At 38.8% G+C, this 14,535-nt stretch overlaps 1 protein-coding gene across 1 annotated transcript; it reads right to left on the bottom strand.

The window, feature by feature from the left end:
* Positions 1–794: 794 nt before the first annotated feature.
* On the bottom strand, positions 795–14,533 carry LOC122652287 (allantoate deiminase 2). The gene is made up of 12 exons (XM_043845989.1): positions 14,336–14,533; positions 13,561–13,655; positions 8,320–8,423; positions 8,164–8,248; positions 7,923–8,039; positions 7,187–7,296; positions 6,994–7,099; positions 6,802–6,888; positions 1,723–1,965; positions 1,411–1,536; positions 1,120–1,281; positions 795–1,047 (listed from the first exon to the last, which is right to left on the bottom strand). Exons 1-12 carry the CDS (start codon positions 14,475–14,477, stop codon positions 922–924), a joined length of 1,503 nt encoding a protein of 500 aa, XP_043701924.1. The 5' UTR covers positions 14,478–14,533; the 3' UTR covers positions 795–921.
* Positions 14,534–14,535: the final 2 nt, after the last annotated feature.

The raw sequence follows: 14,535 nt of genomic DNA, 5'->3' as shown, positions 1-14,535 counted from the left end.
TGCATCAGGATATCATGACATGGAACCATCTTGACAAACAAAGTTGACAGGATATAAATTTCAAACAGAATCTGGAGATTAGGAGTTTAGAACAAGGCAAAAATTATTTTAATGCATTATGTGAACAAGATGTAAAATAATTGGATAGAGCTATCATGCAATTTAAGAAATGTACCACAAAGCAGATTTTTGTTGACTAATTTATCTGCCAACTCACAAACACTAAGTTTTGAAGAAATCAGTCGACATTAAGCACCATCACTCACATATCCCAATGGAGGATAAAATTGTGGTTATTTGCAAATATGCCAAGATCTGAAGCAAGGTGCTCTACTCGTCAAAAAGTTGAGGCAAGAACCTCAGTACCTCACAGCATGAAGCATATGCCTCACAAACATGAGCTTGATAAATAAATAAAGGGAAAAAGATCTCTACTTGGTGGTGTTTCCTACGCCCTCTCACAAGGCACCGCGAGATGACACCTCTGCCCCCTGGCTAGATACCCAGGCACGCTTCACCCATTGGCCCAGACGTTTGTGTAGAGACCATGCGACCAAGTAGAGATCTCTTGCCCATAAATAAATAAAAAGGATTAGAGGTTCATAAATCAAATGTGATAAAAATAAGAATAATAAACTCTTTAGTTGTAAATTCACAATAAGAACATTCCTTTGGTCTGATGAAATTTTTGATCCCCAAAGGTTCATTGTGAGATGCATGTATTATGTGCCTCATACTGGATGTGTGAGTAATTTAATGATCAGGCTTCGAGTTGGGAAACAGATTAGCTATGCAGCACTATCAACGAGGATCACTTTATTTGAATACTTCATATTGATCAATCTGTTTTACATGTACATCAGAAAGATAGCTGTACATACGGATACAATCGACAATTGGGTAAATCACAAAGACAACATGTTATGTTACATGTTGGTCAAGAAACTCCAGGACTGCCAAACCTGCAGCCCAAATATCATCCTCCAAAACATGCTCTGCGGGGGAATGACTAATACCTCCGCGACAACGAACAAATAGCATGCCAACCTGATCAAAATACTAGCATAACTAACCATGAAAAAACTTTACTTAAATGGCAGAGGAGACAAGGAAACTAACCTCAGTTAAATGAGACATGGCCATTGCATCATGCCCTGCTCCACTCATTAGAACAGGTACTTCATCTTTAACCTCACCTACCATCTTTTTCACAGCAGAGTAAGCAGCAGACTTCATTTTTGAACTTAGTCCAGGATCACATACGATTGCTCCTGCATCATGCTGAAATGAAAAACTCAGGGTAAGTTAATCAACCACTACGACACCAAACTTTCTGAAGGGGATGGAACTATAGTAAGTTAATCAATCAATACGACACCAAACATTCTGAAGGAGATGGAACTATCAGACCTTACGTTCAATGATGCAAGCTACAGAACGTCTGTCACAAATACGGTACATTTGATTGGCTAATTCAAAGATAATGGCTTCACGTGCCATGTCTTCCATTGCACGTAAATCTATGGTGTAGATTACCTGTAACAAGAAATTTTCAAATTCTATTATAATATGGTCATAAAGGCACAAGGGGGGAAACATGGAGAAGAAGAAAATGAAGATGCATAACAAGAAAAGACAAAGAAGGTCCCACTTGATCTTGCGGAGGAAATGAAACTCCAAAATATGGGACAAAGAGAAGAACCACAGGGATTCTGCCATTACCTGGCCTGGAATGACATTACTTGCACTTGGCCAGCTAGATATCTCGCCAACTGTACAGACAAGTGATCCTGCAAGAGAATCTGCTGTGAAGCCATTACAATGGCCATCATAAGACAAGTAGCTCTCAGGATCTTTACAGATGCTTTCCAACAATCCAATTAGTTCAGCAGCGGCAGCCATTGGATCCCGGCGCATAGCCATTGGGACTGTTCCAGCATGCCCCTGTGCACCACTCACTGTTACCTGTAAAATGATCACAAGGTAGATATTAAAATGGAAGCAAAACCCCAGTATTTTCTAATTTCTTTAAAATTTGGATTGTTTTAAACGCCTTTTGGTCTGATGAATGATTCTGACCCATACCAAAAAGTTACCCTTGTAATAATTACTAACTTTGGAATTTAATGAAGTAAATGGAGCCATAGTTGACAATGGATTTAGTCCTCTTAGCACGATACACATGGCAAGTGAGAGCCTTCTAAAAAGTGCTCCATATTTGGATCCAAACAATACACTGTAGAGATCCAATTTGTGGATCCATCTTATATATTGGTGGTAGTGGGTTATAAGGTGGTATACCTACCATGCATCAATACGTGCATGCATTAACACATGCACCCACCCACCCCCCAATCTATGACCCCCCTAGAGACACAACCTGGCTCTGCCCCTCCCTGTACTCCTTTAACTTCTTAAGCTCTTGAAAAAATTTCTAAAATAACAAAACCAAACTCTTGTAGGGTGATAGTAAGGTGAATTATTCTAAATAGAGAATTCATATTCAGTATAAGTTGATATTTTTCCTTCTTGCAAGCTGAGTGCATTAATTTTTTCAAATATTTTAATTTGATGTTTTGTGAAAGAAATGAGCACTTGCATGATCTTTCACAAAATTATTTCAAGTCCTCCCAAGGATTAATGTATCAATAGGAGTATTGGGAAGTCGATATAAGAGATATCGTAAGGACAGACATAGAAACATATGGTCTATCCCCTCTGAAGATGAAATTGTGATTGCCATTAGTTCTCTCAATGCTAATAGAGCTCCTGGCCCTGATGGTTTTAGCTTGGGATTCTTCCTAGCTTCTTGGGATATCATCAAATGATGACCTCATTAAAGCTATCAAGAGTTTTTCTTCAATCCTAGCCAGATTAAAGGAGTAAATCATACATTTCTCTGCCTTATTCCCAAGAAGTAAGGTGCTACAAGCATGGCTGACTTTAGACCTATAGCTCTTTGCAACCTATTGTATAACTTCATTGCTAAGATTCTTGCCTTCAAGCTTAAGGCAGTTGTGGATCTTCTTGTTAGCGAGAACCAGTCTGCATTTATTCTTGGTAGAAGTATCTCTGATAATATACTCCTATGCAATGAGATTGTCAAAGGGTTTGATAGAAAATTTCACCCCCCTGCTGCCCTCATGAAGATTGACATCCATGCTTTCGACTCTTTGAGATGGCATTACATTGTTAAGGTTTTGGATAAGATGGGTTTTACCCATGTGTTCACTCATTGGATTCATCAGTGTATTTCTACACCCAGCTACTCAGTGCTTGTTATGGCAGTCCAGCGGGATACTAATGCAGAATCGACCTCGAACCAGAGAAACCAGCGGGAGCTCAATTGCAGCAGGATCGATACAATGAAAAGAACACATTAAAACTGCAACTCTTTTTTTTTTATTGGTACTTTTCTGTTACATATGAAGAAGAACAAAAAAAAAAAAAAAGATAAGAAGAAGATATAGAGAAGATAGAAGGGAAGGGGGTAGTGGAATGGCTCTCTCAGCCTGGGTCTCTCACCCACAGTATCCCAGCTGTTGAAACATGGAATTTCTCCCATAACCAATGGCAAGCTTGGCCACAAATTCTATTCTCCAATTCTGATCATTCCTTACAATAGGGGCCTATTAATAGCTTAGGCAAGCTTACAAAATAGAAGGTAGAAAATAGAATCTTCCTAAAACAAAAATAGAAGGTAAGAAAATAGCAACTAATGAAAAATAGAAACTAGCTGAAAATAGAAACTACTAAGGCTTTATAGATCCAACCTTCTAAACAAGCAAGGAAACAAAAATAGAAACTAATAGATTTAGTAACTAGGTACTACTAAGAGAATCGTAACAAAATAAAATCAGATCTTCACACCAGCTGTCCATATCAGCCCCCAAATCACTGTTCACGGGTATAGTAACTCGGATACTGTTTAAGTGAACAGTAACCTCCTTTTTTTTTTAAAAAAAAAAATTCTGTCTTGGCCTCTTTTCTTCTTCTTCATGCTTCTTTATGGGCTGGGGCTACCTTAGGTGAAGCTCCATCGAACCAACGGAAACTTGCCACATCATCAGACCAAGCTGCTTCTCACAGCAGTCGAATCCACAACCTTGCTGGGCTGATTTTGGGGCTTGTTCCTGTAGGTACATATGGACTTGTGATCTACATCAGATACCTTACCTTATCTATGGGAATTTGCCAAGGCTGCCCTCTCTCTCCATACATCTTTACTTTGGCTTTGGAAGTTCTTTCTAGGAGCATTCAATCTTGTATAGACCAGAAGCTCATCGCTCCTCTTCTCAAGTGCAAAGTCCTCAAGCTTTCTCACCTTGCCTTCGCCGACGACCTCATGATCTTCTCCAAGACCTCTATTAGTTCTTTTGAGACTATCATGTCTTGCCTGCAGCATTTTGAAGATCTTTCGGGGCTCCGGATCAATCCTAGAAAGTCCATCCTATTCCTTGCTAGGGTAACTGATGTCGAGAAAGGTTATCAATCGGAATGTTCCCTAGGTCATTTTCCAGTCAAGTATTTGGGGCTGCCTTTGATTCCAGCCAAGCTTACTGCACATCACTACACTCTTATGCTGGATCCTATCAGGAAAAAGCTTCAACTTTGAAAAGGAAAGCTTCTTTCTTGCGCTGGCCGGCTAGTCCTTGTCAAATCAGTATTGCAATCTTCTTATATTTACTGGCCTGGTACCTTTGGGCTTCCATCCTCAACTATCAAGTCCTTGGAATCCCTTATGGCTCTTTTCTCTATAAAGGCAAAAAATCTTCAAGATTCCTCCGTCCCATCAGTTGGGATACTGTTCGCCTCCCCAGAGAAGAGGGTGGTTTAGGGCTCCGCCGCATCAAAGATGTAAACTTCGCAAACATCATCAAGCTAATCTAGAAGATTGCTTCTAAAAGGCGAAGTATTTGGGTTGATTGGATTTACTCAATGCCTCTCCGCAATGACTCCATTTGGACTACCACCAATCCCTTTCGATGCTTCCTGGGTCTGGCGCAAGATCCTAGCTCTTAGACCTATTGCCCTTGGAGCTATTCACTCTCAAATTGGTTATGGTAGTTCTACATCTCTCTGGTTGGACCACTGGCACCCTATGAGAATTCTTCTCCATGTAGTCTCTTCAAGAGCTATTTATAATTGTGGTTAGAATAGGCAATATATGGTAGCTGATATTATTCTTGATAATGATTGGGATCCCCCAGATACCCCACCCAGTTCTCAACAATGTGTGGACTGCTCTGTCGTCCATTCCTAGAAGACCCTCTAGGAGGATCGTGTCATTTGGGCTCCCGCCAACTCCAGTTTGTTCAGTTCTAAAGCTGCATGGGATCTCATTCGTTCCAGAGGCTCTCAACCTCTCTGGAGGAAGCTTATTTGGTTCAAGCATCACACCCCTAGACATAGTTTTACAGCCTGGCGAGTCTTCTCCAACTGCCTTTCAACTCAGTCCTTTCTTCACCAATGGCAGATCCAGGTCTCTCCTTTGTATTACCTCTGCCGGAATGTTGTTGAAGATATTGACCCTCTTTTCTTCGCCTGCCCCCTCTCCCTCTACATCTGGCAATGCATCCTAGCCCAATGCTGGCCTCGTATGCGGAGAATTCTTCTTTTGTAAGGGAGTGGATTTTGGTTGATATGACTTTTGCTTGTTCTTCAATCTGTGACATAGTGGGAAAGTTGGCCTTTTGTGCTACCATAAACCTCATCTGGATGGAACGCAATATCTGGAAATGAACCTCCAACTCTCGACCTCTTCGTCATATTTGGGAGACATTTCTTTGGATATTAAAGCCAAACTCTCTGCTGTCTCCTTTTTCGGCTCTGACACCCCAAGGAACAGGCATATTGTTGTGTCCTGAGATCTTCCCCCCTCCTCTCTCCAGCCCTCTTCCTCCCTTGTTTGAGGATATGGGCTGCTTGTGTATTAGTTTTTTCTTTTCCCTTTCTTCGGGGGCTTTTGTAGTCCTCGTTTCTCTTTGGTAATGAATTTTTATTCACCCAAAAAAACATAATTGCAAGGGCATGAATATGTCAGAAAACCAGGATACACACGAAGCCCTCAACAAACAAATGTGCATTAAGAATACTTACTGTAATACTAAAATGACTAATTTACAGCTGCTTTATCCATGTTCGTTGAGAACTACTGTGTTGATCGAGCAATGCCCAGGAACAAATTTCACAGTCCCACAATTTTAAGGGTTACATATAGAAATAGTAATTTAACATAAAGAAAAACAATATATTTACCAATTCTAGACAATTTGCACGGTAATAATTTCATTTTATTTATTTATTTATTTATTTTTTTTGGGGGAGGGGGGATGGGGTTTGGTTGTGAAGAAAGAGAGTCAATTGAAGAATATTTCTTTCTAATGGCTGTAGATACCTCTTTTGGTCAACGATCACGATGGAATGCCATATGGAAAAGAATTGGAGATAGTGAGAGAAATTGAAAGCATAGGTGTATTAAACAACTCACATAGATGCTATATGGCAATACCCATCAACTGAATGGTATCATTCGTATCATCACATATGGGTACCAAAATGGGCGGTAACTTTTACACTGCCGATATCAAAGGAACTTCCGGTACCCATGTCATTATCAGATTAGGCGGATTGAAAATCATATGTGCATATGACAGTAAGGTGTCATATAGCCACTTTTAACCCTGAGTTCCCATAAGATGTTATCTTCCAATTGAACTAAATGTCACTTTTGATCTGGCTTCCTTTTAGGTAACTATAGCATACGGAAAATTAGGGCATCAGGGAAGATCTGTCGGATACCTTTAGACGTGTCTGACCAGCTATACCTTTCACCACCGCAAGGGGAAGACCTAGTGACTCTAGTACAGGGCCTTGTTCAATATGTACCTGTGCCATGAAAGAGAGACAATCAAGCTTAGAGTTCTAAATTTCACGTAGACAGTATTTCAGTTCAGTAATGGCCAAAACATAGACACAATCAGCCAAAAGTACCTCAATGTAACCCCAGACTGATTGTGGGTCATACTTGAGCTGCAAAAAGCTTTCTTCTGTAACTTCAATAGAGTTCTCTTTGAGAACATCTTGGACTGTTACACCACTGAATATGGCTCATTCATCAAATATATTGAGCAAGAAACATAAATTTGTCATGGAATATACACATTAGTAAGTTATTGGAGGAAACCTCTTGTCAGATATCTGCATCACTGAAGCCGGTAAAATACCAGCTATAGCAGCACTTCCTAAAAAGGTTGATTGAAACCTAACACCCTCCTCATCACTAAACGCAATAACCTGTAAGTTACATAAGAAGGTAGACCAATCAGCTAAACAATTACAATTTATTATGAAGGGGCATGAAATAGGATCCGGCAATCTGACACATGAAATTGGCACGCCTGTCAATGGGAAAAGGTCTCATTTCTTCACTTGCTAGTCAATGAAGTTCCGCTTAGTTCATCAACTGTTTGTTTTAGTTCATGAATTTCATCAGTCATCACCTTGTTAGAAAGATCTTAATTTCACAATGTTAAATAAAAATAATGTCCAAAGGTATCACAGCCTTTTCATATGCTCTGTATATATAAAAATGGCATCATCCTCAATCCTCAGAACGGATGGGAAGCCTCATTAGGGATGCCAGCTGATTTCTTCAAAGATAGGTTGTGCAAACACTTGCAATTAGTACTCATGTTCGTTTCCATATGTCTTACACATGTAAGGGAAAAATAATGTCCCACAACATCTCAACAAAATCAAGAGAAAATATATATATATATATATGAGAGCATAAGAATTATAATAATGCATCACTCAAGCAAATTCTTAGTTAAATGTAATATAACAGGCTTAATAGCATCAAAATAGAAAAATACACCTTCTATTTTTAGAAGCTAGAAATATCAGAAACTAATACTGACCTCCACTGGTCTCTTCAGTTTTTCTATGTTCCCCGTGATCTTCATAACCTTCAATGCAGACACTGCACAAACTATTCCCAACGAACCATCGTAAATTCCAGCATCAATAACAGTATCCTGTTTGAAACACAGATTAACAATCACATTATCTTAGGTACCAACCCCAAAGCAATGTGGCTTTTTTTCCCTTTTAAGCTCAGAATTGTGTTATAAGGCAACAGAAATTAGTTGAAGGCATCACCATATGAGAACCAACTAATAAAGCCTCTGCACTTGCATTCATTCCATCAGTTCTACCATGAATATTCCCCATCTGATCCATCCATCTGAAGATCATCATCAAATCAGTCAAATTACTATGATGCTCTGCAAGAAGAGGGAGTGGTAGGAAGCTAACGTTCTCAAACCGGCATCCTCCATCCAGCTCTGAATAAGTTTGCCAGCTCTTGTGGAGGCAGGACTTAAGAATGTCCTCTCAAGATAACCATCAGCATCACTCACCTGTTAAAATTAATATTAATATTTTGATACGATAATGCTCTTAGTTTAATGCACAATGCAAGTCAGATCCTTCGCAATACATAGATACATCAAGAGGGGAAAAATGGAGCAATTTTTTTGAAAAGTTCTGCAATAGTGAACAATCTTTGCATATGGTACTTGTAATGACTAGCCTCTAAATCAGAACCATGAAGCCAGATACTTTTTTGTTTGGCCAGCTAAATAATAATACTTGTCCTAAACGTAATTAATCATACAAACCTTAAACAGACAGGGTACGGGATAAAATTATAGAAAACTTGGCATAACTGATATTTCCACATGACAGTAACAACCAGAAAAGTTTAGGTAAATCAAGTGCTGGTCTTGCATAAAGGGCCATCAAGGCAAACATTTCTCCATACCCTACTGATTGTACTTGCATTTTGCAGCCCTCTTTTGGCTCATAGCATGAAGGTTACACTTTCTTTTGGTCTGCTTCCATTGATGCCATATCTTCTATTCCTGCTGTTTGACTTTGCCTTCTCTTTGCTAATACAGGCAAAAGAAATTGTAATGTTGCAAGCTGATGCAAAAGCAGACTTCTGCAAGTTTAAAATTGCAAATTACCCCTAAATGAGCTTTTACATGTGTTTAGAACACCTAAGTGATATTCCTATCAAAATTGAGAAGCTTCAGTTTTTATAGCAAGGGTAAACACCCTTGCCCCGCTTTCTTCTGAGGGAATAGATATTGAAAGAAAATTAAATATTTAAATCGCTCAAGAAAATGGAAAGATGACTGACAAAGCCAGAAATCCTGGACTCCAATTAGGAATCAGAGATCAGATTGGCAGCTACACAGGCCCAGATCTGAATTATTTCCTGACAAACCAGAGGCTAAACAGAATTGCTTTTTTGCTGATTTAAGCAGCCTATGATGATGAGAAATTAGGGTTGATAGAAAGAAAGAAGAGAGAGCACAGTTTTATGTTCAAAAAGAAAAGAAAGACAGATGTATGGATGACGGAGAGACAAGAGAGAGAGAGAGAGATACAATGTCGTATGATAGAGAAAAGAGATTGATCATTGATCAGTTAGGGGGGAAAGGGAGATAAAAAGAGGGTGATGCAGTTAAATCATCTGAATGGACTTATTTTAGTGGAAATAAGCTTTGGGTTGAGGTTGGGCCTTGGTGCAACGGTAAAGGTTGCTCCATTGTGACCAAGTGGTTACAGGTTCTAGTCTGGAAACAGCCTCTCTGCGAAAGCAGGGGTAAGGCTGCGTACATTATGACCCTCCCCAGACCCCTTAGTGGCAAGAGCCTCATGCATTGCGAATGACCATGCCCCTTTTTTTTTTAAGCTTTGGGTTGGGTATGTATGTTTTGGGCCTTCGATCCCATGTATTTTCATTGTAATGAGCCACTTTATTGAGCCTATAATATGTGTATAGGGTCGGCATACAGGATTAGTTAGTTAAGTGTCTTTATTTCTTTATTTTAATTGTTATTAAGAATCTTAGTTGGGATGGATTAGGATTCTATAAGTTCAGTCCTGTTTTGAGTTAGTTTCCTTTATTATTTCAATTTTCTAGTTAGTTTATGTTACCTAATTAGTTAAGGATTGGGTTAGGCCTTTCCTTTTTAGTGTTAGAGTCTGTTTTTTAGTCTTCAAATACAGTCCTACATTAAGTGGTATCAAAGAATTGCAAAGAATAGTTCATTAAGGCTTCCAAATCCACCTGATCTGATGGCTAGGGTTTTGGAGATGCTTCAATAGTGGATAGAAATCTGAATGAGAAGTTGAATAAAAGTCACAGGAGCATCAATGAGAGTTTATTAGCAATGAAGAATCGAATTACTCCACCTATACATGATAGTCACACTCCACCTGAAGATGAAACAGGGTATACGGCATATTCTACAGCCAATAACCACAATCGGAGGTCCACAGGCAGAGGTGCATGAAGAGTGCCTACAGTCCAGCCGACTTCAGAACATGTACGGATGTTAAACAATGTGCACCCCATCGACGCTTTGACGACACACAGAACGTCAAGATCGAACTAAAGGAGTACAGAGGCAAGAATGACCCACACGAGTTTTATAACTGGTTGGCAAGTCTGGATGACTACTTTGATTGGTTCGAGTTATCTGAGACAAGGAAGGTAAAATTGGCTCGAATTAAGTTAGTTGGTTTAACATGTAAATGGTGGAGGACCTATGAGAGGGACCTTGAAGACCGTTGTAGAGCAACCACTACGTGGAAGGAAATGAAAGAAGAACTAAAGAAGAAATACTTACCATGGACATTCAAAGCTTGACTGCAAAATCAATTAAATTCATAGTTGTCAAGGCGTCTTTGGTCGCCTTGGGAACCTAGGCAGACAGTTTGGTCGCCTTGTTTGTGTCACCTTATTTTGGATCCTCTCCAACACCTTGGGTCGCCTAGACGCCGTGACAACTATGATAAATTCCCTTCAACAAGATTACCACCAATTGGCCTTCAAAGTTGGAGACAACTTGAAGCATCCATCGATGAGATTCAGTTTGCCAATTAGAGATTGCTGGAAGTTTGATATCAACAATATACCATCAAAGAAAGAAACGAAGGAAGCATTCAAAGAAAAGGAGCCTGAAGTTGAGGATAAAGATATAGTGATCACAGTAAAGCACAGACAATGTTTGAAGTTACAAAGATGGTAGATCAACAGGTAGAAGGTTTATTGAAGAGGTCTATGTTGAAGAGATCCAAGTAGAGAAAGCTAAAAAAGTTGAAGATGAAATAGTGGTCGAGAACAATACATAAGTAATTGTCAATACCCATGATGATGTTTTTGAAGAGGTAGACCTTGTGCCTCAAGTCTTCAATGAGAAGGTTACCAAAGTTGAGGATTGCATCACAGAGGTTGATGAAGACATGATTGAAGCAATACTACTAGATGAGATCATGATGAAGGAAAACTTTGAGTACACTCTGCATTAAGCTATCACCACCCTGGATGTTATTCTTACCGTTGTAGAATTTATTGAGTTTGTGATTCCACCTCACTTCTTTGAAGAAAAAACTCCCAAGGTTGAAGACTTTATTCCAAACGTCCCTGCATCACCAGAGTTTTGTTTGAGAATGGTTAAAGCTGCTACTCACATGTTGTTTCCCCCTTGTCACTGCAAAATTTGAGGTCGAAGTTTTTCAAGCCAAGGAGAATTGATGCAGTTAAATCACCTAAATGGACTTAATTTAGTGGAAATAGTTGTTGGGCCTTTATCCCATGTATTTTAATTGTAATGGGCCTATGATATGGGTATAGGCTAGGCATACAAGATTAGTTAGATAAATGTCATAATTTCTTTATTTTAATTGTTATGAAGTGTTTTAGTTGGGCTGGATTAGGATTCTATAAGTTCAGTCCTGTTTTGAGTTAGTTTCTTAGTTAATTTATGTTACGTAATTAGTTAAGGATTATGTTAGACCTTTCCTTTTTAGTTTATGAGTCTTCAAATAGGATGTAGGGAAGTGAGGAGCCTTCACTTGGCACACACTTTTAAATATAGTTTCTTCAATTCAACTCCTAAATCTAAAACTCTTAGGCAGCTAGACTAACTTAACTAACAAGGACTCCTAGACAAGTTGGGCCCCACACAACTAACCAAAAGAAGATTTTTTGATGAATTAACTAAACCAACTACATAACCCAAGAGCCCCACTACTAATTATAATATCTATTTCTGTACTCCTTTTACATCCTCACTTTTAGACCTTAGAATTCAACTCATTACAAAGAAAACCCAAAGAATTAAAAGCTTGTATCCAATAGATATCAAAATAGGACAAATTCTTGAACTGGGCCTACACTAATGACAGACCAAGAGTTATGTCATATATATATATTGTAATACATATATGATCAGATGCATATGTAGTTGTGGTTAAGAATCACTTGTATTTTTACACGGAATCCCTAACAAAAATTATAAAATTGATATGTATAATAATCCGATAAATGAGATTGACTTTTTTCTTCAAACAGAAAAAAGATAAAAAGACGTTCCCTTGTTCTTCTTCCTGAGCACTACTAGTAATATTTATGTCTTGGATTTCATATGTATAGAATTATTACTATTCTATTGTATATTGCTATCATTATTATTATTATTATTATTAAATTTATTATTGATATATATATAAACTTAACAGCTAATTTTTCTTTCTGGTGTTATACTCCGTTTAAGGATGCTTCAATTGAGAAGACGGGAGGTAGCTTTAGCTTACTTATTCTTTCTTTCTTAGTATGCGAAGCCCCTATACTGACTCTATAGGGGAAAACGCCTTACTTTATACGGGTGCTCCTGCGTTCCCGCAAAGAAAACTATTGCGCTACCACGCTTTACTTACTCTAAAGGGCGCACTAGCCGTTATATATAGTTGGACCCTTGCTTGTTGCCTCCGTTTGTGATCTAGGACCACCCTCCATTTGGTCGTGCTGCTATGATGTAACGTGCAGTCGTCCCGAGGCATCAGGATGTATGGTATAGGGCCCCCTATTTCCTCTCCCTTAAAATCTCAATGTTTTTTGGGTTAAGGTTTCTATAACTCCATGCCTACTAGGTTGTGATGCTTACTTTCTGTAATTAACACTAACAAGGTCCCTGCCAAAATCCCAACTAAACTTGGTAGGTCTTTTGAGAAGGAAAGGGGGGGGGGGGGGGGGGAAGCACTTCTGTCTGGTATGCAGGCAAACCCAGCCAGTGGATCAGATTAATGAATAGATAGGATTGGAATTTGACATCAAGATTAAGCTGAGGTGGAGGTGGATGACCTGCAAAAGGTTTATTTAATGTATCAATGTCACCAGAAGGTGCCTGTGCATTGAACTCATAAAGCGTACAGGGTCTCATTTCTGAGGCCTGGGTTCAAATCTCATCTTCATCCTCCCCTTCTTCCCAAGCTCTACAGCCCCACCAAAAAATAAATCAATAAATAATCACCATGTAGTGCTTTCTTAATTTCAGATAAGGAAATAGGTATCCAATACGTTGCTGACTTTGATAAAAATTCACTTCTTCTCTACTCAAAGTCTTTATTTTCAAGATATCGATCTCACCAACCATTAATAATTGAAGGGAACCATATGATTAGTGAAACTTGCATCAGTACCTTCCCAAGCTCATTAAGCCTGGCCACTGCCTCGTCCCGAAGAATTTCTGGATACAAATCACTTCTGCAGCTGTCAGAATCACCCATCCCCGTACCTATTCATTACAAATTCAACCAAGTATGTGAGGAATAGATAAAGAAAAATCCTTGGAAAAATGAACAAAAAGTAAATATTTAAAAACAAATATTGGAAACTTCATTTTTACAGCCATATTACGATGGGGCTGGGTGGGTGGGATTGTGGGAAGGGCAGGAATTTTTTTCTTTACAGAAAACTACTTTTGCTTCACATATTTGAGGTCACTCCCAAACCAAAAGGGCTGGAAGGTACAGAATTGAACATTTCTTAGTAGAATATGTGAATCGGATTGACCATGATATCGCCAAATTGTAAGAAACCGAATTACAAAATAAATATACTCTTCAGAACAATAAACCATAAACATCCTAAGCAATAAGAAACAGCAGAAATACAGAAAACAGAGCCACATTAGTTATACTCTTAGAAGTTAGATCCCAACTCCATTGCACGATCAATTTAAACATTATGTCCTACAAAAAAAGTCTAAAATATATGAAAATTTAAGAAAACTAATATAAGTAGCATCGTAAGCAAAAATATATAAATGGGCATAAAAACCATAAAAGAAAACAAAAAACCATATGTTTTCAGGGAAATATAATAGACAATGAAATAGCAACTCCATTAAGCTTCCAACTCTATCAAGAACAGCAGTAAAACATCCAGGAAACCCTAGATTACAACTCATTTTACCTGCGGACGAATAAGCAAGACTGGTGGCTGAAACCATAGAGAAAACGAGAAACCAAGAAAGAACCAAAGAAACTCCAAAGGTGATTACAGCTTTCGAGTTCCTACTCACGCAGACATCAGCCTTCCTGCGACGAGAGGCCATGTCTGCGAGATCCTGAAAATCGATAGACCAGAGAGGAGAGCCACAGAAGCAGAGCTTG

This window comes from Telopea speciosissima, chromosome 2 (genome assembly GCF_018873765.1).
Source record: "Telopea speciosissima isolate NSW1024214 ecotype Mountain lineage chromosome 2, Tspe_v1, whole genome shotgun sequence".
NCBI lineage: Eukaryota > Viridiplantae > Streptophyta > Magnoliopsida > Proteales > Proteaceae > Telopea > Telopea speciosissima.
This window is presented reverse-complemented; position numbering and strand designations above follow the sequence as displayed.

Excerpts from the sequence above, each read along its gene's own strand:
- LOC122652287 (XM_043845989.1), bottom strand. The coding sequence starts at position 14,477 with ATGGCCTCTCGTCGCAGGAAGGCTGATGTCTGCGTGAGTAGGAACTCG. Across the intron at positions 8,424-13,560 it reads GGCTTAATGAGCTTGGGAAG|GTGAGTGATGCTGATGGTTA; the intron begins GTACTGATGCAA and ends TAATTTTAACAG. Across the intron at positions 7,297-7,922 it reads AACTGAAGAGACCAGTGGAG|GTTATTGCGTTTAGTGATGA; the intron begins GTCAGTATTAGT and ends TGTAACTTACAG.